This window comes from Passer domesticus, chromosome 4 (genome assembly GCF_036417665.1).
Source record: "Passer domesticus isolate bPasDom1 chromosome 4, bPasDom1.hap1, whole genome shotgun sequence".
Taxonomy (NCBI): domain Eukaryota; kingdom Metazoa; phylum Chordata; class Aves; order Passeriformes; family Passeridae; genus Passer; species Passer domesticus.
This window is the reverse complement of record NC_087477.1, coordinates 16,604,202-16,625,804: the sequence shown is the minus strand read 5'-3', so window position 1 is coordinate 16,625,804 and position 21,603 is coordinate 16,604,202. Positions and strand designations below refer to the sequence as shown.

General features: G+C 37.9%; 1 protein-coding gene and 1 long non-coding RNA gene across 3 annotated transcripts in view; one reads left to right on the top strand and one right to left on the bottom strand.

The window, feature by feature from the left end:
- The window catches only part of LOC135298603 (uncharacterized), a 71,440-nt gene that overhangs the window by 36,689 nt on the left and 13,148 nt on the right, over positions 1–21,603 (top strand). The gene's annotated exons all lie outside the window — the stretch shown is intronic.
- The window catches only part of SYNPO2 (synaptopodin 2), a 78,504-nt gene continuing 64,453 nt past the window's right edge, over positions 7,553–21,603 (bottom strand). Inside the window, exon 5 of one of the 2 annotated variants that reach the window (XM_064416342.1) lies at positions 7,553–12,492. In XM_064416342.1, the coding sequence (XP_064272412.1) occupies positions 11,926–12,492 (567 nt within the window). In that variant the 3' untranslated portion in view covers positions 7,553–11,925. Of the gene's footprint in view, positions 12,493–13,644; positions 20,120–21,603 lie in introns of those variants that run through there. The other variant, XM_064416343.1, reaches the window with a different exon arrangement.

The following is a 21,603-nucleotide window of genomic DNA, read 5'->3' as shown; positions in this document are numbered from 1 at the left end:
TTTGGCCTCTGAAAAGAGAGAAATTTACTTTGGTCTTCTGGAAAAGTACAATGCTGTATTTTGGAAACTGAATATACAATACAAAAAAGACAGAAATTTTAGTGAAAAATGAATCAGCTTCATTCAGACAACTGAGTACTTAGAAATCAAGCTTTTCTACTGACCTGTTCCATTTTGGCTGAGAAATTAAGTCCTTACATAGTGAAGATAGCAGAAATAAAGAAGTCATCCAAATAAACTGTGGTCATCTTCAGCTGACAATCATGTGACCAAAGCAAGGGATGTTCCCTTGCAACCATGCAATATTTCCTGACCTTATAGGCATTGGGTGTCATTTAACAACCAGGCTTGTGAGGCAACCTGGATGTGTTTTAGAAGCTTTCAGATATTATTTATTCAATAAAGTCACAGAATGATTATTTATTAGTCAGGGAATAGTCCTAAAGCTTGGAGTCTGTCTCTGGCATTTGTGAAGGTTCTTCTCTAGGTGTTTTTCACAGGCAGACTCAGTATTAGCAGAGAAGATGTAGAGTGTATTGCTGTTGTGTTTTTTTTCTTAATAATCAGAAATGAGATGTAGACCTCACTTCTAAGATTATAGTCTGGCTAAACTTGTTTTCTCTTTGGTGTTTTCATTATCAAAGAAGGTTCTGAATTTCTTTCTTGTCACTGTTAATTTTGCTGAGGAAAAATATACCCGTCACCAAAGTGGTCTCCTTGTGGGAAAAATCCAACTTGGAAAAATATTCAACACTATTGTGACCACTGAAACAACACAAACTATCAATATGATTTTGGGGCATTTTTTCCCCTGTCTCACGTGTAGGGAACTAATTTCTTCACTCAACAGTGCAAATTATTAGCAACCATCTTTAGTGAATTTTCCCTAAATGGTAGTCATGGTGTTGCTGCTCTGCTTTGTGGCATTTCCAATGTTTGGGTATTTTCTGGTGCTCCCATTAACTTTGAAGTCAATTAGAATACTTCATAGCTGAAATGTAGAACGCCTGCAGTTCAGCAGATGAACTTTTTATAAGTTAGCACAAAAATTCTGAATTAGAAGTAGTATTTCTTTGTTGATGTGTTATCAAGACAAGTCATGACCTTACCTTTCAAAAATTTGAACACTGTTTCCAAACCCATTTAAAAGGCTCTGCAAGTCAATGAAACTGAATACAGTGTCATTAACTTAGGCAAGTATAAATTTTAAAACTGTCACATGTCACAATTGCATTATACCCCCAAAGATACCTATCAATTCGACCCTTTTAAGTGCAAAATATTTCATTGTGTGGAGCACATCTACTGTACTACGGTGCATGTGTTTTAGGCATAATATCTGAGTTTGTGATTAATTCTTGGCATTTTTCCTTTTTTTTTTCCCTTTAGCTGTTATTGGAGTCATACAGAAAAGATCAGTTGCCACAGAAAGGATGTATTTTAAACAGGATATTTGGAATATACAATCAAAGTACAATAGGTTGGACACCATTCTTTACCAAGTGTGAGCAATGGTGTTGGAAGTAATACTTGCTGGGTTACACCATCATCAGTCTGGCCCTTTAATAAAAAGTAATTTGTCGCATCCAAATTATTGTGAACTCACACAGCTCTTAAATATGAAGAATCAAAGGCCAAATTTTGATCCATACTTCCATCTTTACAAGAAGAATTATTTTTAAATGGGAGAAGGAATATGTCACTCCTGAAGTGTGCTGTATTTTCTCTTAATGTTGTTGGTCCCGTTTCTTTCTTCACAGATTCACTTTGTTTAGAGGCATTCCATGACTAATGGGCTTGCGAGATGATTAGCAGAAAACAAAACTCCTACCATCTCATATTTTCCACTTTACAAGAGTCCAGCCATGCCATAGATATTTTCCATTCTTACTCTTGATATTCTACAGATGTGGAATTAAAACTCCTTGCACTGTATGGGAGTGCATTGTGGGATTGTACACATTGTGTGTTTTACTCTCCTGAGTAATTTCTCCATTACTTGAGCTGCCCTAAATGTGGGCATTGTGCCCAGTGGAGTAACACTTGCTGTACCAACACCTTTATACTCCTCAATTCAGATAAAGCTTATCTGTCAAATCAAACAGAAACTGCCAACATTTGCAGCTTAATTGTTTTTCCAAATTCCTCTTTTGCTTAGAACAGTGAACTACAAGAATTAAAAGAAACAAGAAACTATTGTTGGCAAAGGTCTGGAATTGTGTTTCTAGTTCCATCCCCCTCAAAAAATGCACTGCAAGAGTAAAAGTCATTGGTGCAGGAATTAAGGCTTTTTCAAGGGCAAAACTTACCAGAAATGTGGACTCCCTTTCATCTAAACTCTGACAGGAGTTATTCTTCAGTGTTATTGCACTAGGAATAAAACATAGGTATCATATATTATGTACACAAATACCAAGAGTGAAGGTTTTTTCCTAGGGGAGTATTTGTCTTTATGCTGTGACATTTGATTTAGAACAAATAGCCATGCTCCAGTGCAATAGGAAAGAAGAGACATGGATGGATGATTAGGGATGACAGATCCAATGTTTTCCTTTTCCCCCTGAATTGTATTTACTGTTAGAACTTCAATTAAACAGCTCTTTAGCACTGTCATTCAAGTGGATGGTAACTTGGGCCTGCGTGGCAAGGAAGTTGTAAACAAAGTCTGTGTGACTTTTGCCTGTGCACATAATGCATTTTAATTATGCCAACTTCCTTCTCTTTCCCCCAGAGACTATGGCTCAGCATGTTGCATGGAAATGGCTGGAGCTGGTGGACACGTAATCACATGAACTGACTATACATTTGTTCATTACCTCTAGGCTGTTCCTTGCCACTGTACATTCAAGGAAGATTCTTTAGCAGTGCTTGTGTTGCTTTCTGTTCATGTACTTTCTGTCTCTCTTTTCCAGGAGGTTTCTGTTTACAGGAGTTAGTATTGCTAATCCATTAGCACAGATTTTTTTTTTTTTCTTTAAGCTTTTTGTCCATCAAAACACTTTGTCTGCAAACTGATTTTATCTACATTTATTGTTATGCCGCCTGCTAAGAAGGATAAGTTAATTGTTAACTTCACTTTGTTGGGAAAGAAGTGGCCAGTTGGTCAAGTTTTGCTCACTCATTTTTAATTTAATCATAGTTTCTTATTTATGCAGTTTTCAAGGAGGCACTAGAAGAACTCTTGCACCATCTTTCATAATTTTTCATGAGTGTCTCCTTTTCCCCAGGTTAATGGAAGTGACACCTGATATAAACACGCCTTCATTCGGTGCCTTTGAGTATGGCTGTGCCATTCTTTTCCCTTTAGTGGCAGGGTTGATCCCCTTGGTAGCAGCTGAGTGTATGTTTTACATTACTGTTGGGACAGATACAGAAACAATATGTGCTTCTTAATAACAGACATCAGACTGAAGACATTGCCAGTGATGATTTGGCAATGGCTCACGGGTAGGCTCATGACTTAACAGAAACTTAAGATTTGGTTATTTTGGATGGGTTTTGTTTGCTTTGTTACAGATTTTAGGTGAGACTGGGAGAAGACTGGGGCTTCTGTTATGGTAAGCAAATGTGGACTCCCCTTTAATTCTGATATTTTAAACTAATCCTTCTACTGCCCTTTGAGGTTAATCTCTGTTCACTCAGCTGTGGCCACTATGAGTAAACAACTCCAAAGCCTGACATTCTGTGTCATGGGATTTGGTGAATTTTGTCTGGCAGTCTGGGCCATAACTTGATCTGTCTCTTGAATTACTAGATTGTTTCTTCAAAGGACCTGGAGCTTCCTTCCTCTTCCTTTTCTGAGCTGTAAGAATGTAATTGTGCTGGTTGTGAAGTATGCATGACTGCTATAAATAACCAGTGGATTATAGGTGAAGGTAAGAGCCAGGAATGTCCCCATCCAAATGCAGCATTGCCATTGGCCCAACAGCCTTGGGCAGTGCACGTGTTCTTTCCATTCCATGTTCTCTTCCACTGGTAAAACGAGATAATGACATCTGTCCACGCCATGCTGCTGAAGTCAGGAGTAATTAACTGCAGTCTATGTGGGACTCATTAAGCAATGCCTCCTCTATCATCAGCTTTAGCTCAAACTTTAATGTTTTATGACATTTGAGTTCCAGTGAACGTGCTGATAATGACACTGCTTGGTGTCTGGTGTCCCCACAGATCTCTTGACTGTGCCACAGCTTCTCTGCTGAAACAGAGGCTTTGTCAGGGAGAGCAAATAATATGGATTGTATGGATTGTGTACCATTGCCCTCTGTTGGACAGCACTAGGCTTAGTTCAACTGCTTATCTTCTTTTGAGCTTGCACAACTTTACAGCAATAAACCTGATAATATTGTATAAGTAAGCTTGAAGTGTTTAGTGACAAACTGACCATTCTTGTTCCAAAGATTGCACCAGTCCCTAAAATGTATAGGGAAATAGAAGTCTGAAAACCTACCATGTCCTACAGTCTGATGTAATAGAATCTTTCTGCTTTACTGGCAAAACATGATTTTATTTTTCTCCCTCCTGCTCTCTGTCTATCTCATATCTTCTGTGGGCTATGAGCTTTCTGTGTATATGTAGGTGAGTGTTCAATATAATGTATTTGCTCTATTTTGTTTACCTATGGTTTTTCAGGAGGTTTATATGTTTTGTCAAAAAGTGTCATGCATTTCCTACACACTGTAGTATCTGAAAGGGAGATTGTGAATAATGGAAAGAATTTAAAACAGATAAGTAAAAATATGAGGTAAAACCAGTAAAAGTAAAAATATGAGGTAAAAACAATCAAATTATTATCTGAGGGGAAAAGAAATCATAATGTTTCTTGGAAGTGCACATAATCCTCCTTGTGGTTGTGAACTTAGTCCTAACTACTTTTGTGTTCTCTGCCCTCCAGTACACAGTTTATGGCAGAACATTCAGAGCAGTAGAAATTATTATAAAGGTCACAAGGAAAAATAAATCTACTCTGGCTTCTGTTGAATGTTATCTGTTAGGACTGCTGCTCTGCAAACCTGTATTCATACTGCTGTTCATTTGAGGTTACATGCAGAGGAGTCACATCTAACTCCAGGAATAAACATCCAAAACACAGTGATCTGTATCTAATTCTGCAGGCTAAACAGCAGCTTATTGAAGTGTAGGAAGAGATGAGTGGTGATCTGTTCCTTTGAGAAACCTTCAAGCTGATTTTGGAGAAGCATCTGCCTAAACTTCCATAATTTTACGGCTCCCAAAATAACAACAATCATCTCTTGACTGTCCTTGGGTGGTTTTTGTGGTCTGTTGATGATCCATTTTGCAAGTACAGAATTATCCAAACAGACCTCTGTGAGCCTAGGTGAGTTTGGAGTGGTGTAAGGCTATGCCTGGGGTCCTGGGATCCAGTCCACCTATTTTAGGCATTTATTTGAGGATGGAGTTAATTTCTTTTTAAGAATGCCCCTCCACACTGGTTGTACAGGAGGCCAAGACAGCACCTTGAGCCTCAGCAGAGTCCCAGCTGAGATAACTCTCTATAATTCTGCACGAGTGAGAAAGTTCCTAACAGAAGGCAACATTAAAAAATCTGATTAATGCCATAGCGTTTTGTCAATCACATATTTTAATTCTACAGGCTACAGAAATCTACAGAACTGCTGACACCAGTTCAGTGCTTGTAAATTTGCTGTGTTTTGTGGTGCTGCACATTTCTGTTCATGCCCCGCTGGCATAAGTGGTAAATTAATCAAGCTCCTGTTGACTTAGCTGGTAACAGGATTGTGCTCCACGTGGTCCAAGGAGTTTTGTTGCCTTGTTTTATTCTTGGTGTTTCTTTGAAATGCAGGTTTTCTCAGGGCATACTGAATCAGTAGGAAGATTTATTAATTTCTACACTAATCTTTTTATTTTATTGCCACATGAAAAATCTCTTAGGGTTTTAAACTACCAAGTGAAGTAAAGAATGGTGAACTCCAGAGAGAAGTGGAGAAAATGATCTTGAACATTCAAAAAATGATGAAATTATGTGGATCTGTGGTGGGAAATTTATTGGAAATTATAAAAGTTACCAATATTGATCATCTTCTTTAAAATATTCTATTTTGCATATAAGTAGTTCACTAGGGACCTTCAAGTCCTGTGTTTGTATATGAACCATTTCATAGGCCAAATATTTGCATTTAAATATAAACTGTCTTGAACAGACCTAAAAATCAGAGTTGCTGACGTGCACCTGATCAAAACTGCTGTGTTTATGCTTATAAGCTTTTCTGTTAGAAAAAAAAAAATCCCCAAAACATTAGAAATACCACAGAGTTAAGAATATGCTGACTTTATATTGATTCATGTTTTTCAAAAATTACTGACTTTCTGAGATGAAACACAAGTGCATCCATTGATATTAGGAAGTGACTAACTAAAATGAACATTACCTAGCAGTTAATAATATAAAGAGTGGCAATTATTCTAAAGCTGCCACAGTTCTGTGAGGTTGTTCATGCTGGGAAATTATACCAATATATCTATTATTCTGATTTAGAATTCTGTAAAGCTTCTTATTTTCCATTTTTGCCTTTGGGCAGTTCTGCTTGTCTACAGCCTGGTTTAAATTATTTTCAACACACAACACTGTTTGTCCAGCAATTAGCATATCTTTCTTTTGGTTTCCTTATTTATAAGGAAAAAATTAGTCATGAACCTCCTCAGTATTCGGCCAGAATTACCCTTGGGTTTTGATTTACTTTAAAGATAAAATTAGATCTGGAGGTTTATCAGCACCTCCTTTTTTATATGTGTGAGTGTATTGTAACCTTCCAGCTGTTTGAACTGTAGTGCAGCACAGTATGTCCTCCTAGTTCTCCATTAACATCTCTGAATTGAGCATCATCTTTCTTTCTCCACAAAAACCCCCACAACTTCATGTGCACGCACACAAACTCTCCAGAGGTCATTTTGTTTTGAGTGTGAAATACTTGAGTCCTTTTTTAGGACTGAAAATGTGTGAACAAACACCAGACATTTTCCAGCATCTTGAGTGCTGTGTCTGACTCAGCAGCAACACAAGGCTTCTTTTTAAGGTCCAATAATATATCCAAGGAACAATTTCAAAGCATTCAAAATGTTCAGTTTGAGGAAAACCAGACACTGGCCTGGAAATGTCTGCCTTTCTGGACTTAAAATTCCTCATTCCACCAGCCTCACATTCAGTAAGGGAGCAGACTGCCACACTGGAGTCATTTTAAATGCTCTTAAGTGTTGATGAATGCACCAGAAAGTCGAGGGCATTCCGAGAAACCCAGGGTACATTCTCTGCAGAGTGAAACATCCTACAAAACCTATGACTGTTCCCCTGGCAGGGAGATTTTCAATCTGTTGCCAATTACGGAAGTCAAGGGAGTTATGTTAAACTGTGGATCTGGCTTATGCTTCCTTTCTTTATGATCTATTTAAGAACTTACCAAAGAAAAATGGAAATGTAGCCGTGGAAAGAAATAGCACTGGGTCTCTTATAACCTTGTAAATCCTTTGTAGAGCAAAGCTCTTAAAATGCTATTGTGGAGCTTTTTCAGTTCCCCGAGTTCTACATGCATTAATCATTTTTCTTGTACTGGGGACAAAATCCTGCTTGCTGTACAAATGCAAAAACTGCTTTGGGATTCATTTCGTGTCTATAGTGAAAATCTGATCTGACTTTCCACAGCTAGATTGTATATGCTGGCCTTATTTCCTGAAGAGCTATTTATCCAAATAGCCTGTATAGTGTACAGACTGGGTTCACAATTTATTCACAATATTTATTTCACGTTTGAACAGTGGGTTTCAATTGAGAATAAACAATGAGAATACAGCAATGAACAAGGAACTAAATAGAAGGTTAGGTGCAAGTAAAGTAGACAAGTAAGTACAGTAAGTGGATTTTAGTTGCAGATTTTTGTGGTTGGGATGAAAATGTTCAAAGAATAAAAACTGTTCTGTTTGTATTATTTAACCTGGCTAGATTGTACTTCACTGTGTTTCCTTCCTCTGCTTAGTCAGTATGGAAATGAAATTCCACTAAATTTGATAAGTTGCCTTTTGACCTGATGCTGATTTAAGCTTCTAGAAGCTCATACCAGCACGAGGTCACTGACAGGCAAAGTCAGTGAGTCTAAAAATGGTGCAGCAAAAAAGAGATTAGGCTTTACTTGGGTTCAGATTATTTAAACAAACAGACAAGAATTTAGGGAAAACAAAATTGTGTTTCTCATCTGACTGGTCAAATCACTTTATTATGTGATACAATTTACATCGCTGGCATGCACTGTCAAATAAAGTGTTCTTTGCAATGAGCAAAAATCTTTAGAAGCGAAAAGTCTCTTATAAAGATAACACAGTCTCTTGCTACTAGGCAGAAATGCAGTGTGAATAGATATTTGGTTGTGTTAAAGCACACCAAAATGAAAACAAACTATGAACAAGAGTTGTGAACATCATCATCTAACATAACAGTTATATTGTGCATTCTAATGCTCTGCATGTTAACAGAGACACCTCTGAGGGTGAGCACAAAGCCAACGATTTAAAACATCAAGAGAAGATTTTCCTCACATTTACCGAGCAGATCTGTGCATTCAAAAGCAAATGTATGAAATACTTGCATTAATATATTCAGAACTCACACACAACAGTCACAGCTATTTGATAGAAAGATGCTTTGCTAGTGGAGGAATGGGGTGAAGGACAGAAAGTGGAAAATGCCGTGGGGTCCTTGTAAAGCTCTGATGCATTAATATTTCATTTACTGGTCTGGGCCTGCTGCTTTCTTCGAAATCACTACATCTGGATTTAGCCTGATTTCCTTCCAAACAAGGCTACGTGATCTGTCTGCATGCCTGCCCTCATGTCTGTCCTCCCATTAATAACTTCAAAAATGTTTATTAGTTCCATTTCTCTGCAGCAGAGGAACAGATCTCAGAGACACTGCATTGCCCACAGACTTTGTAAAAATAGACGGCGTCGGGGAGGCCAGATCCACTTACCAGTGTTGCTATTGAGGGAAATGTTGCACTGGGAAGTCATTCCATATTAGATATGGGAGAATCCTCATGGGAAAGAGAGCTAGGAAATCCTCAGCAAGAGGAAAAAAAAAAATCTGGAGTAGGTCATGTTAAACACCCAAATTAATCTATGATATGATACAAAGCCACGTGAAACACAGTGTCAGGGATTCTCATGTTCACAAAAGTACTCAGAGATTAATTCCTACTTGTGAATAGAAGGGAATTATAAGGCTGCACATTTTTTGTCCTAGGGAAGTTGACAGCAAGTCAGTGATCCTGTCTGAAACTCTTCACTTCTATGATTATTGCATATTTGGGGTGGGGAATTAGGGCTTCATCCTATAGAATGTTTTCCTGTAGTGCCATGTGATCACAGTATTAAAGCCTTTCTAAGATCACTTTGTATCATAACTTTTTTTGCAATATCAAAATTTAAAAACAATTTTGGCCATTTTTAATTGCATGTACCTTGAAATTAAGCATATATTTGCTTCTGGTAGATCAATGATCTAAGAATTCACACCACTAGATTCAATGGGAATGTAAAAGTTTGGTATCCAATTCTTAGAATTAAAATAATGGTGTTGGGTAAAAGTATGCCTTAATGCAAACTCATTAATCTGGTTTTCTTTTTAATGATGTAAAGGAAACAGTTAAAAACAGAAACCTGAACTTGACCTGGAAACAGGAACTTATTGTGCTATGGTAATATGGACCACAGGTCAGCAAAATATGTGAGAGGCATGCACTTTTCAGAATATAGGCCTTCTGTGAAATGCACATGCATTGGTGTTCATTGAATAGTTAAGGCCTTGATGACCTTGAACTATACATTTCACTGAATTTCAATTTGATTTATAATTTAACTGAAATGAAGCGAGGATTTGGCATGTACTTCCAGGGCAATAGGGTTAGATCTGAGCATAAGCCCTCAAGGCTAAGGGACTTCCACAGTCCCACAGGTGGAATATTCCCAATTGTGACAAAAGGGGACATAAAGGGACTCTGCAGAGAGACATCAATTTTTGCCTGTGTGGCAGGAAAATTTACTCTGATTATGTGCATATATAACTCTGAGAAGCAAAGCTCATTTTCAGGCATATCATGGCAGCCTTGGTCATGTAATTTTTCTAAATCAGTTTTAGATTTTTTTCACAAATTCATATTGTGAAATAAATCTGTGAAGTGCTATAGCAATAGGATCCTATTCTAAAGGTATCACTGTCACATCTTCATTTCCTGACTGGTCAGAAGGATCAGTTGAATTTTAGGGAGACTTCTGTCTGGCTACAGAATTTCTACCAACTTAAACTCATTAAGGCTATATTTTTTCCTGTAATTATTTGCTTTTAGGGGAAGTTCCAGCAACTGAACTTGGATTTAATTTTCCTTTCTCCTTCATACCAATTACATTTTATAATTGCTATAAGTGAAAATGCTTTGCAGATGGGAATATTTTGTACTGTATTTTTTCTTGCTGCATATGTGTTTTAGATTTTTCTAATCAAATCACTCACAGTGACAGTCTTACTGAAACTAAGGAGAGTTAATAGTGCTTCTGCAGCAATTTCAGCTGACTGTGCTTGACAAGAATTCCCCACAGAATAAGGAGGATTGACAGCACTTCATAAAACTCGGGGTGGTCATTTAATGCTTTAACAACATCTAAACTACCCAGGAAGCTTGGAATACATACATTTTCAGCCACATATTTCTATTGTTTAAACAAGCTGCAGATGCAAGGTACATCTCACCAGTAAAAATTATTCACCATGCCTTCAGATCCATCAGCATCACTTAGGTATAAGCAACCACCCAAATATTTGCTCCTAGACTCAGACCATGCACCACGTATCAGGAACCCTCTGTCACATGCCAGCTTCTACGTAGAGCAGGAACTGTCCTTGCTAAACAACTTATCTATGTCTTCCCAACTGAGAATACAACTCAAAAGCTTTCTAAACATTGAGCTACCTTAGAAACACAAATAACTGCCCAGCCAGTTGGATTACCAGGCACTGGAGCAGTAAATGCTCAGCAAATAGTGCATTTCACAGAGAAATAAAGGCTGTTCAGCCTCTGACTTGTTTGATAGTTTATTACAAATATAACTTGCAATCCAGTTTAAATACACTCCTCATCTCTTTTGTTGTTCAAGTATCATGGTATTGATCTCTATTAACAATGCCTCTCTTCCTGGTGTTTTCACATTAATTACAAGATGTAAAACTTCATTGGAACTGTCTTGAAATCTATCTGCAGTGAGTGAATGTGTATGATTTCCTGTATCTACATATTGTGGTGGTTCAGGTACCATTGCCACAGATGTGTTTTAACTGTTGCCACAGTAAAAATATTCATGGATTTACTTTCTTAGTTCATTATAGAAATGCAGTAAAAAACCATATGGCAAATAAGCCAGCGCTTCAAAGTCTTCCACTTCCATTAAAACTTTTGCAAATCTACTATATTTAGTGGCTTGGAACTCAAGTCAAACATACTCAGAAAACCTACAAGATCCTGTAAAATACTTCTTGGTTTTAAAATGCCCTTATTTTACTTTTTTTTTCTTCACATTATCTTAACTGCAAGCATTTTTGGTGTCACTTTCTACATCCTTGCTAGATTTTTGCATCAAGTACATGGATTGCCCCACTTTCATCTCCCCCTCACCCCAAGAAATGCATATTTTTGCCTTTTGACAAACAGAACAATCTTAGGTGTAAAACTGAGTCTATTCTAGAGGCTGCTAGCGCTGCAGTCATGTGAAAACTGTGCTCCATTCAATTTTGTCTCCTCATTTTTTTTACTTCAGAGATCACCAGGCCGGCAAGAAACTTTCCTTCTCCAACTCAAATCTTAGGGCTTGCTGAGCTGGAGGAAGGGGAAATGCCCCAGGCCCTTCAGCTGCTCATGTTGGACGCCTCCATCCCCTTGGCTGTGGATTGTAGTTTGAATCTGCTGTTGACAAGCAATAGTCAGACCTGGAATCCATGGACATTATATCAGGATCCGTTGTGGAGCGCTGAGTGCAGTAGGGATACTGCAGCTTAGGGCCAGCCTGGGTGGGGGCACTTGGGGCAGACAGGGAGCTTTTTTGGGGTGATAGAACCCCCGACTGCTTCCCTCCCAGTAAGGCTACGCTACCACTCGGGGCTGGGGGCTCGTAAGAAACTTTATGTTTCCATTCATCTGGTGGCTCAGGAAGCGTTTTCCTGCGAGCAGCCGATACCACGTTAGCAGCAACGGATTCCTGCATGCTTTGGGGGCCAAAAGCTTCATCCACTAGGCCAAGGGGAGACCTGGCTGCTGCTTCCCAGGGAGTCAGTCTCTTGCCAGGCTTGTCAGCTGCTGTGTCTGGCTTGCTGAAGTAGTCAGGGGCAGGCTGAAATACAAGAGGAGAAGTAGGAGACGTGGCTCGAGGGATGAATGAAGAAGGTCTCCCAGGAAGCGATAATGAGCGGCCACTGCTCCTTCCCTAGGAAGACAAAATACCAAATACAGTTATTAAGCAGCAACAATGGACGTCCTTTCTCTTCACTTCCAAACTGGAACAAAAGACACTGAAGGCACGTGACATCCTGGCAGTCCCTTTTTATTCTATAGGTATCTTTTAGAACTTTAATTTACAAGAAAGGCAGGAGACAGAGAAAGAAACAGGAAGAAAGACACAGCAAATTGAATTTTTGAGGAAAGTAAGCAGACCAAAGACAGGCTTTTACTGAAAAAGTACAGTGGCATTAACAACTGTGCAGCTTTCCCACTACTTAGCTGGTGTGCCTTGCTCTGAAAAGACCGTTCTTAATACAGAAGGGAGTCGTGTTGTGACAGTTCTCTGTGTGTTTACAAGATTCTTTCTAATATTAGGCACAGCCTAATTTCTTTGATAACAGGCTCTGTCTAGGACATCTGTCCAAGAACATATCTTTGGAAATCTCCTTTTAAGAAAGGCTTTTCTTACTTGAAAATTATTAGACTTATTCTGGTTATCACTTTTTTGGGGCACAAAAGTGAACACAAGCAATTAAAGGCGTTAATGCAATCATTCACTTAATACCCTTACATGACGCTACTTTTGGCTTCTTTAAAAGGCAATGCCCTCAGAATTTCAGTACATTCCGACCCACTTATAGGAGCAATCCATTCATTTTTGACAAATCCTAATCTTCTTAGTAATGCAGCACTTTGAAACAGAAACTGTGTTCGTGAGAAGGTTCTGCTGCAGCAGCCATTTGGCAGCACACGAAGCAGGTACAGCCTGTCCCCAAGCCAGACCTGCTCTCTGTGTCACACAAATTATCTTGTTCTCACAGTTTCTACAAGTGTGGTTCCTAAACTCACTGATTCACACTCATTGATTCATGTCCTCAGGCTTAAATTACTTTAATGCTGAAATCTGCTGTGAAATTCCTGGCTCTTTTTGCCAAAGACTTTGCTAGAATTTACTCTGAACAATATTGCCCTGTGTTACTTTTCCTAAAGAGCTTCCCAAACTTAAAACACTGCAAGCATGAACTAGAGAACAGCTGTTCAGTTGTGTGATCATTCAAGGTATAGCTGATCTAGCAAAGATTCACACAGAAATGTCACATTTGAAGTTTTTCTGCCACAGGATCTTGTGGCACTTAAGACATTTGAAACTTCAGGTTTTAAGTTAGGTTGTAATATCAGCCTTCTGTATGAGAGATGGAAACTGAGGAAGAGACTTCAGATTTCATAATGTTCAGTCAGTTGGGTCATACTTAGCCTGAATCTGTTTTAAAAAGTGTAGTGACACTCAGAGGTTAAGTCATGAGAGTTTTGACAAGTTTGACTACCGATGTTTTATGACGGGACTGTCCTGTCACCTCTTAGCTATGATCAGCCATTTCCAGTTTGCATTTCCAGACAGAAAACTGCCCAACATTATTAATCCCACTCCCCCACCCCCTAATGTTAGAAATTAATTAGATAACCCAGACCACAAGAAATTAGGTGGTAACTAAGAATATAAGGAAGATAAGGTCATAGAGAGGGATGTTGATCAAACAGGCCCACCTTGTTAGTCTGCTTGTGTTAGCTGCTCTCAATAGGGTTCTAGAACAGAAAAGTTCCTCTTCTTCAATGGAAATTCCAGTTCAAAGCCCTGTGTGTACTTTGTAGGGTTTCAGAGGTGAGAAGGAAATGATACTGTTTAAACAAGCGTTGGATAAAATATCTGGCTTTTCAAGACCTTTAGATGAAGACACTGTTTAGTTTGTCCTGTTAGAGAAAAACTCGAGTTTACCAAGTTATGGAAGTATCTTTTTGGTGTAACCATAAGTTATAAAGCAGGAACTAATTTTCTTTAACAGAGTTTAATCAGAGAATGGTGAGTTATTAAGTGTGTTTTACGACTTTTTAATCAAAATGAATCATTCTATTGTATTATTTATGTAGAAGTCCTGGTCTGGGCTTCCATTTCCTACTTGATAGCTTGTCTTTAGAAAAAAGTTCTAAAGATTTTTATTATTATCTTTATAAATAGGCTGGGGTTTACCTTTGAAATTCCAAAATGTGAAAATGAACATCTGTTTCCCCTAGCTTTGGTAAAGTAAGGATAATCTCTGCTTCCATGAAGTAAGGACTGAGCAGTGTGTGGGTTTAGCTAATATTTATCTTCTTGGATTGTGAGCTGACAAAACCTGTGAGGGTAAACATCATTCCAGAGGTTTTACCTGGAAGAAGGCTGAAGTACATGGGAAGAACCTTGTCACTTCCATAAGGGCCTGAGGGAATTTGAGGAAGAAGATCCCCACTAACTAACTAACAAAGTAATGTGTTCACTACTTTGGTGTTCAGCCCCTTCAAGCCAACAAACTCTGGAATTAAGGCAACTTCCAATCACTAGAATTCATCATCCATCTGCTGGACAGCAGCAGCCAGACATGCTAATACTTTCTAATATTTCCCCTTTATATTTAAATCTTGGAGATACATCTGTTGACAAGCATGTACTAGAAACAATGCACAAACCCCAGACACAACGGAAAACATGAAGTGTAACTACAGAATAATTACTCTCTTTCTCCCTTAAGCTATAAAAAAATCATAAAAAGAGGGGTAGAGATTTTCCATTCTCCACATCAGAAATCAAGGAAGGAGAGAAAATGAAATGCTATCAGAATTATTACTTTATCACCTTTTCTATTCCTATAATCTTGTGGTAAAACAGTTATTGGTATATTGAAGTATTATGTAGCAAGACAAACTAGAACCCTCTACACTGATTAATTTATTCTTTTCCAGTTCCTGGATGTTTTCAGAGGGAAAAACCTTTTCTACAATAGTTATTGAAGGGAAAGTGATTCCTAAATGTAAAGAAGAGGAAGGGCCATTTAGAGCTGTCCTTTGCCATCAAAGAATCCTGACAGCTGCTGAGTGCCTTGGGGGTCTGTGCAAACAGATTAAATTGTTTAGGTTAGTTTCAGATTAACACTGATTTTGAAAATGGAAACAAGTTATAAACTGTTCAGTGAAGCAAACATTTATGACACTGCAAGAATCTCTGACATTTATAAGATGTGCGTTAACATAAACTAATATTTATATAATACTACTTTGAAATGAAACTATTTCCATATAAAAGCAAATGAATGTAAAAGCAGTACTTATGTATGCATGTACAGATCTACTTAATGTGAGTTTGATGAGTGTGGCTGCCTAACTTTTATTCAATAATATCTTTACCAATAGTCAGGAAAATGGGTTATTTGCAACTTAAGCTATTTCAATTTTCTTGTTAATTATGAAAAGCTGCGAGACAAAAAAGAACAATACTTAGGTGCATAAAATAGTGCAAATTTTAAAGGCAGGAGTCTGAAAGGTCTTTTTTGTTTTCCAGACTAAATAAGGATGCATAATACTACTTAGTGAAATGATTTCCCAGCAGCTGTTTTTCTGTCTCAGGCAGCACATCTCAGTAAGAGAAAACTGCGTCTGTGTGTCTGTGTGTGTGTGTCTGTGTGTCTGTGTGTGTTTGTGTGTGTTTGTGTGTGTGTGTGTTTACACGCCACAACTGCCTTTTTACCAGTCAAGGAGACAAAAGGGGGTCGGACTCTGAATAGTCCAGTGAAACTCTCTCCACATAAACCCCTCCCTAATGAAGTCACTTGAAAAAGTTGGACCTTCATGTCTAAATCAATAAAGCAGTTTTATTTTTATCTTTTCATTATGGTCCTGGTCCTTAATCCAGTATCAAAGCACATTAAAATCTGAGTTAACAATAGTGTCTGGATGCTGTTTACACAGAAAGGGGACAAAGGAGGAGGAAGCAGATAAAACAGTTGGTTTATCTCAAAAAGTGATTCTGTCTTTATAAAAAGCTCTGAGCGATGCATTTCTCCTTTGTCTTTCTATGGGCTTTTAATGGCCACTCCAGTTAGAGACCAAACCACTGAGAAAATGGTAGGACAAAATAAATAATACTGAATGCCTTTCAGTTCTTTACTTTTTTCCATTTTTTAACATAAAAGAAGCATTTCAGCTTTTTTAACTGAATTTAGTATGGAAGGGAAACATATTGTTAATATTATTACAACTTTTTTTTTGTCCCAAACCATTTATTATTTAAATAAATAATATTTCATTACCATTTATGTAATGAAAAAATAATTTCTCTCACAAATCTGCCAGCTCTGCAGTAAATGCTACAGCTATTTTACAGTTCAACTTCCAAAAGTTTTGAAACAAAGTGGGAAAATAATTTTTATTTGAAACTCTTGAAATAGTTTACAGTAGACTAAAATGTGAATGAAGAAATTTGGCTAATGGCTGGGGAGGGAGGGAAGCCCACCTAACAATTAAAACCTCATCAGTGGCTGTATTGAGACCAGGAATAGATTAAAAGTTCAGGCCTGATCCTGATTTCCTAAAAGCTGTCTTATCAGGGCTTGATTCTGAAAATGCATAGTGAATTTGAGGACTGGAATATAATTTATTCTAAATTCGGATTGTTTCTAGATGTGGTGTTATTTCAGGTGAGAGCAATTTTGTTTTCATAATTTGTATGGAAACAAACTAAGGAAGCATTACTGCCAGCCACTTCACATAAGTTTTGTGCAACTCACATAAAATTTGTGAAAAATGTTCCTTTTGAAAATAAAGTCCTTTTTAGTTGTCAAGTAATGATAGAAGAGGAAAGTAAATTATTAGAATTAGGTCTTCACTACTGCAAAATGCCTGGTTAAAAAACCAAAAGACTATTGCTGACTTGTCATAAATTATTTACTTAGCTCACTTTGTACCTGTGCAAATGAAAGAAAATCAGCTTTTCATTTTCATTTAATCTTTATCTTTATGCAGTTCTCTAACTACAGTACACTTATGCCTACAGAAAGCAAATATCTGAAACTTTTTGTCGTAGGTACCTTAGATTTCCTTGCCACGAACCTTTTATTTCTTGTAAGGAAGAATATTTGCTGCCACCTTCTGGATTTTATATTGCACAGCTACCAGTGCAAACTTGGTCCTATTTTCTGACCTTTCTACCTTGAGATGTGGTACCTGTACCTGCTTTAGAAGTGGTTTGACAGAAATCTTTGTGTCTCAAATGTCCCATATTTCAGTGTAAATGTCCTGGGTGTGAACAATGCAGGCTCAACAGGAGCACAGCTGTTCCAGCCCCAAATCCTGTGAGGTAGGAGGGTTTCATTCATTCATTCCTACAAGTATCTGGTGGTTCAACCCCCTGTTACAGTGTGCTCCATGATAGTATTCCAGGGTTTATTTTGGCTCTTAAAAAGCTACCTCGAAGCAAGGCTAGTTAAGTTGGCAGGTCAGCTGTTCCAAAGCTCTGAAATGAAAGCACCATTGCCCAGTGCTGATGCATTTGGATTAAATTTCAGGATTTCTGCACCACCAGTGCCATTTCAGGGATTCATTTAGGAAATATTAGGGTTCTCTAACACAGGAGTATATTGTAAAAAAAGGTGGTTTTGTGGGTTGGAATTCCTAGCTGGTCACTGAGGGTTCCATTTCTGGAATTCCACCTGGAGTCTGCCAGCTGTTAACACTCACAGAGGGATGTTAAGGATCACACTGACAGAGTAACTGCTGCATGTGCTGCTGAGCTCTGGAGATGCCTTGAAATGCCTTGAACTGGACACCCAAGGCTACAGAGTGCCCTGGTGTCAGTGCTGCTCAACCCCTGCATTATTTACTCATTTGTAGAATGCAACAGTGTAAAGATGAACCCTGGCTTCTGAATGATTTGGGTGCTAACAGCAGAAATCTGTAAGAAAATAATTCAGTATGAAGGGCACCTTTTGAAGAGTGTGCATTGAGTAAGGAATGGTGCTGAGCACAGAATGTTGTCAAAACAAAGCAGCAAAGAGCTGTTTGTCAGATGGGAATCCTTGGATGGAGTCCTACAGCAAAAAGAACCAGATGTGACATGATTGCAGATGTTCTGGCCACACAAACCAAGGAGATTGGATTAAGCTGAGACAGGCAACAAGAATTCCAGGTGCCTTGCTTTGCAATGCAAACAGCAGCGTTTAATATTGTTTTTCTCATAATTCTATATACAGAGTGTCAGGTGCTTGCATCACTACCACTTCAGTACTCTAGGAAGAAAACCAAGTGTACCCAGATTCCAGATATTTTGCTTTTGTTTGCAGCATAGAGCCATGTACCAACAGCAACCTGCACAGTGAGGCTCTGAGGAGTAACATTCTCACAAATCAAAGCCAAAAATCACTAGCAGTTATTTATGGGTTTTGGGGAAAAAAGAATTTTCTTTTAAAAAACTGAAAATATTTGTCCATAGGTTTTTACTGTATGAAAACTTTTGCTTATAATATAAATGTGCTGAATTCTTTGCTTCTCAATCAGTTAAGGCTCACTGAAACTGAATGTTGTGCTCCATGTCACCCTTTGTAATTGTATTTTACTTCTGTAATGTTCCTCCTTTTCTTCTTTTTGTTGTATGTTTCTTAAGACCATTACAATCTGCTGTTTCAGATCTAGATGGAAACATCAAGAGAAACACCCCATCTGTTCAACAGTTCAGTCTTGACATCTATTTAGAAATTACCTGCTTGTTTTCATAGCATCTTATCTTTGAATTGCCTGGAGTTATGAGGGGAGTCTTTGGTTTAAGATTTCTGTTTTTAAAATGTACAAAAGAATGAGGATTATTGTTTGAAAATGCTGGGTTTACATTAATTCATCACAAAGGAAGCCTTCATCCAGACAGTTAATCTGTAAATTCAGGAAGTTATTTCTCTCATAGCTGAGTTTTCTCAGCCTAAGGGAGTGTGCAGTTATTATATTAACACAGATGTTTGTGCAGGTTTCACATGCATTGCAATTAAAAAGTTTGTGAAGATCATTACAATGAGGAATAGATTTTTCCTTTAAATGCTGTAGAGGATAACTGGAGACTTGATTAGCACACAAAGAAAAAGTCTTTGCCTGCCTTACTTAAGGAAGCAAATATTAAACCCATGGGATTACTGTCATATGGTTTGTCTTAGCTCATAAAGGAAGAGTTCATGTCTGCATCTGTAGAGATCATTTCAACATAGAGCTTCAGGATTTTTTCTACTTTTTAAATCATTTGATGAAAACCTGAAGGGCTTCCTTTAGTAAGCAACCAGCCTGAAAACCACTTGTCAAACATAACTCTTGAGTGATCCCAACTTCTCCTTTATGTAATGGCATGCAAAAGTAATGTCTATTGTAAAATAAGACCAGTGGTTGTCATGGGTACTGTGAAGTTGTGATGGGGGCACCAAGGCTGCCATGAAATTACCAGGCTTACATATTTTCCCAAGAGATCTACCAGCAGTGAGTTCATTCAGAGCTTCTGAATCCACAGGGTTTTGAAGATCTTGTCAAGTTTCTTCTTTGTATAGTGTTCCCATTCCAAGCTGAGCAGAGCCATTATAAAATACCGTTATGCCAAGCTGTGTAATTAAGATTTGCACTTGCTGTGCCAAACCACCAAAGCAATCAGTGGAATCCCGGGTGTTTGACTTCAGGTACAGAAAGCTGCATCATGTAAAAAGGCAAGACTGGAAGAGGGAACCTTTTTAGAACCAAAGGGTTTGGAATTTTAAAGCTAGCAAATCTGGAAAAGGATCCTGGAAAAAAGAGAGGAGAGACATTTTGCACAGTGTTAGTTGTCATCATTTCCCTGCTGTTCCCCTGCCTCACAGTGTACAGAGCATTCCCCACTCCAGAACAGAGCAGCAGCACATGAGGTTCAGGCTGGTCCTTTGTTGAGCTCTCATCTTGGATACTTGATAAGCAATGCTCCTCCCAGATCACATCATCTGGTGTGAAGTTCTCTTTATAACTGCTTGTCATTTTTTATCAGAGTTCAACAGAAAAAAAATTCAGGAAATGTCTGGAAATAGTCAGCTGTCCCTATATGCAGAACAGATGAGCCCCTCTTGCTGTTCTTTTACCTTCAGGATTTCAAAATCCTCTGACAGGTATTTTATCCTGTGTAGTCACTCTTTTTTTTATGGAGTTTTGTCTCCCCACCTTGCCTCCCTCTAATCCCAGCAGTATTTTCTCTCAGAATTGCTGCTTTGCCACTTAGCACTAATTTTTCTATCTGAACCACATACAAGATCCACGTTTCCTATTATTTTTGGAGCCTGATGGTACCTCAACCTCTTATTTTTTGTTTCTTCCTTAGGAGAGCAGAAAGCAAAGGAATGAGGCTTACTTGTAAGAGGTGGTAATATTTATGTTATAAATGTTCCTACAGGAAAAATTCATTGAAATCTCTTTCTGGTTGATTCATAATCTATTAATTTTTCTCAAGGAACATGGTAAGAGTGGTTTCTCTAGAGAAGGGAGGAGGAGTTAAGCTTTGTTGAAGTTCTTCTTTGTTGAAGAACTAAATTTTGTCTTTTATTTTTGCAGCAGAAATTTTAACTGTTTGTCTGAAAGCCACTCATCTCCAAAACAAAATTTTCAATTCAGTTATATAGCAGGATGTTTATAACTTAATCATAAATTGAAGATATATTAACCCTTGATTGAGGTAGCTATTTTTATGAAAAGGCTGTCTAGAATGTGAGATCAAAACTGGTGCATTATAATACTTCCAGTCTGTGCTAACTAAATGTGTCATAAAACACTTAAATTCCTCCTTTAATATAAACATACTGGAAGTATTGTTATTGGACATGGCTTAAAATTCATTGTTAAATATGCTTCCATAGCAAAGATGACAATTGTATCATGGCAGCCTTTCCATATCATATAAAATAATTCTAATAGCTTCTTCAGAAAACCATTTACAAAAGATCACTGCCCTTTGCAAGTGAAATTTCAGATGGCTCCTCTACACAAACAATCAATTTCCTTGACATTTCAGCTATGTTGGCTTTAGCTTTTCGTCTGGACCCATGACAGCTTATCTTTCCTCTAAATATCTGCTTCATAAGAGATTACATCTTGGATAAACCTGTTAATTTAGGCAGAGGAGTCCTTTGAAATATGAATAAGAGTTAAAGACTTACCTGATCAGTAAAAAGAGCCTTCAAGCCAAGTTGGATCCAAGTGCCATGTGTGTAGGATGATGTGTATATAAGAAATTGAATTCAGAGCT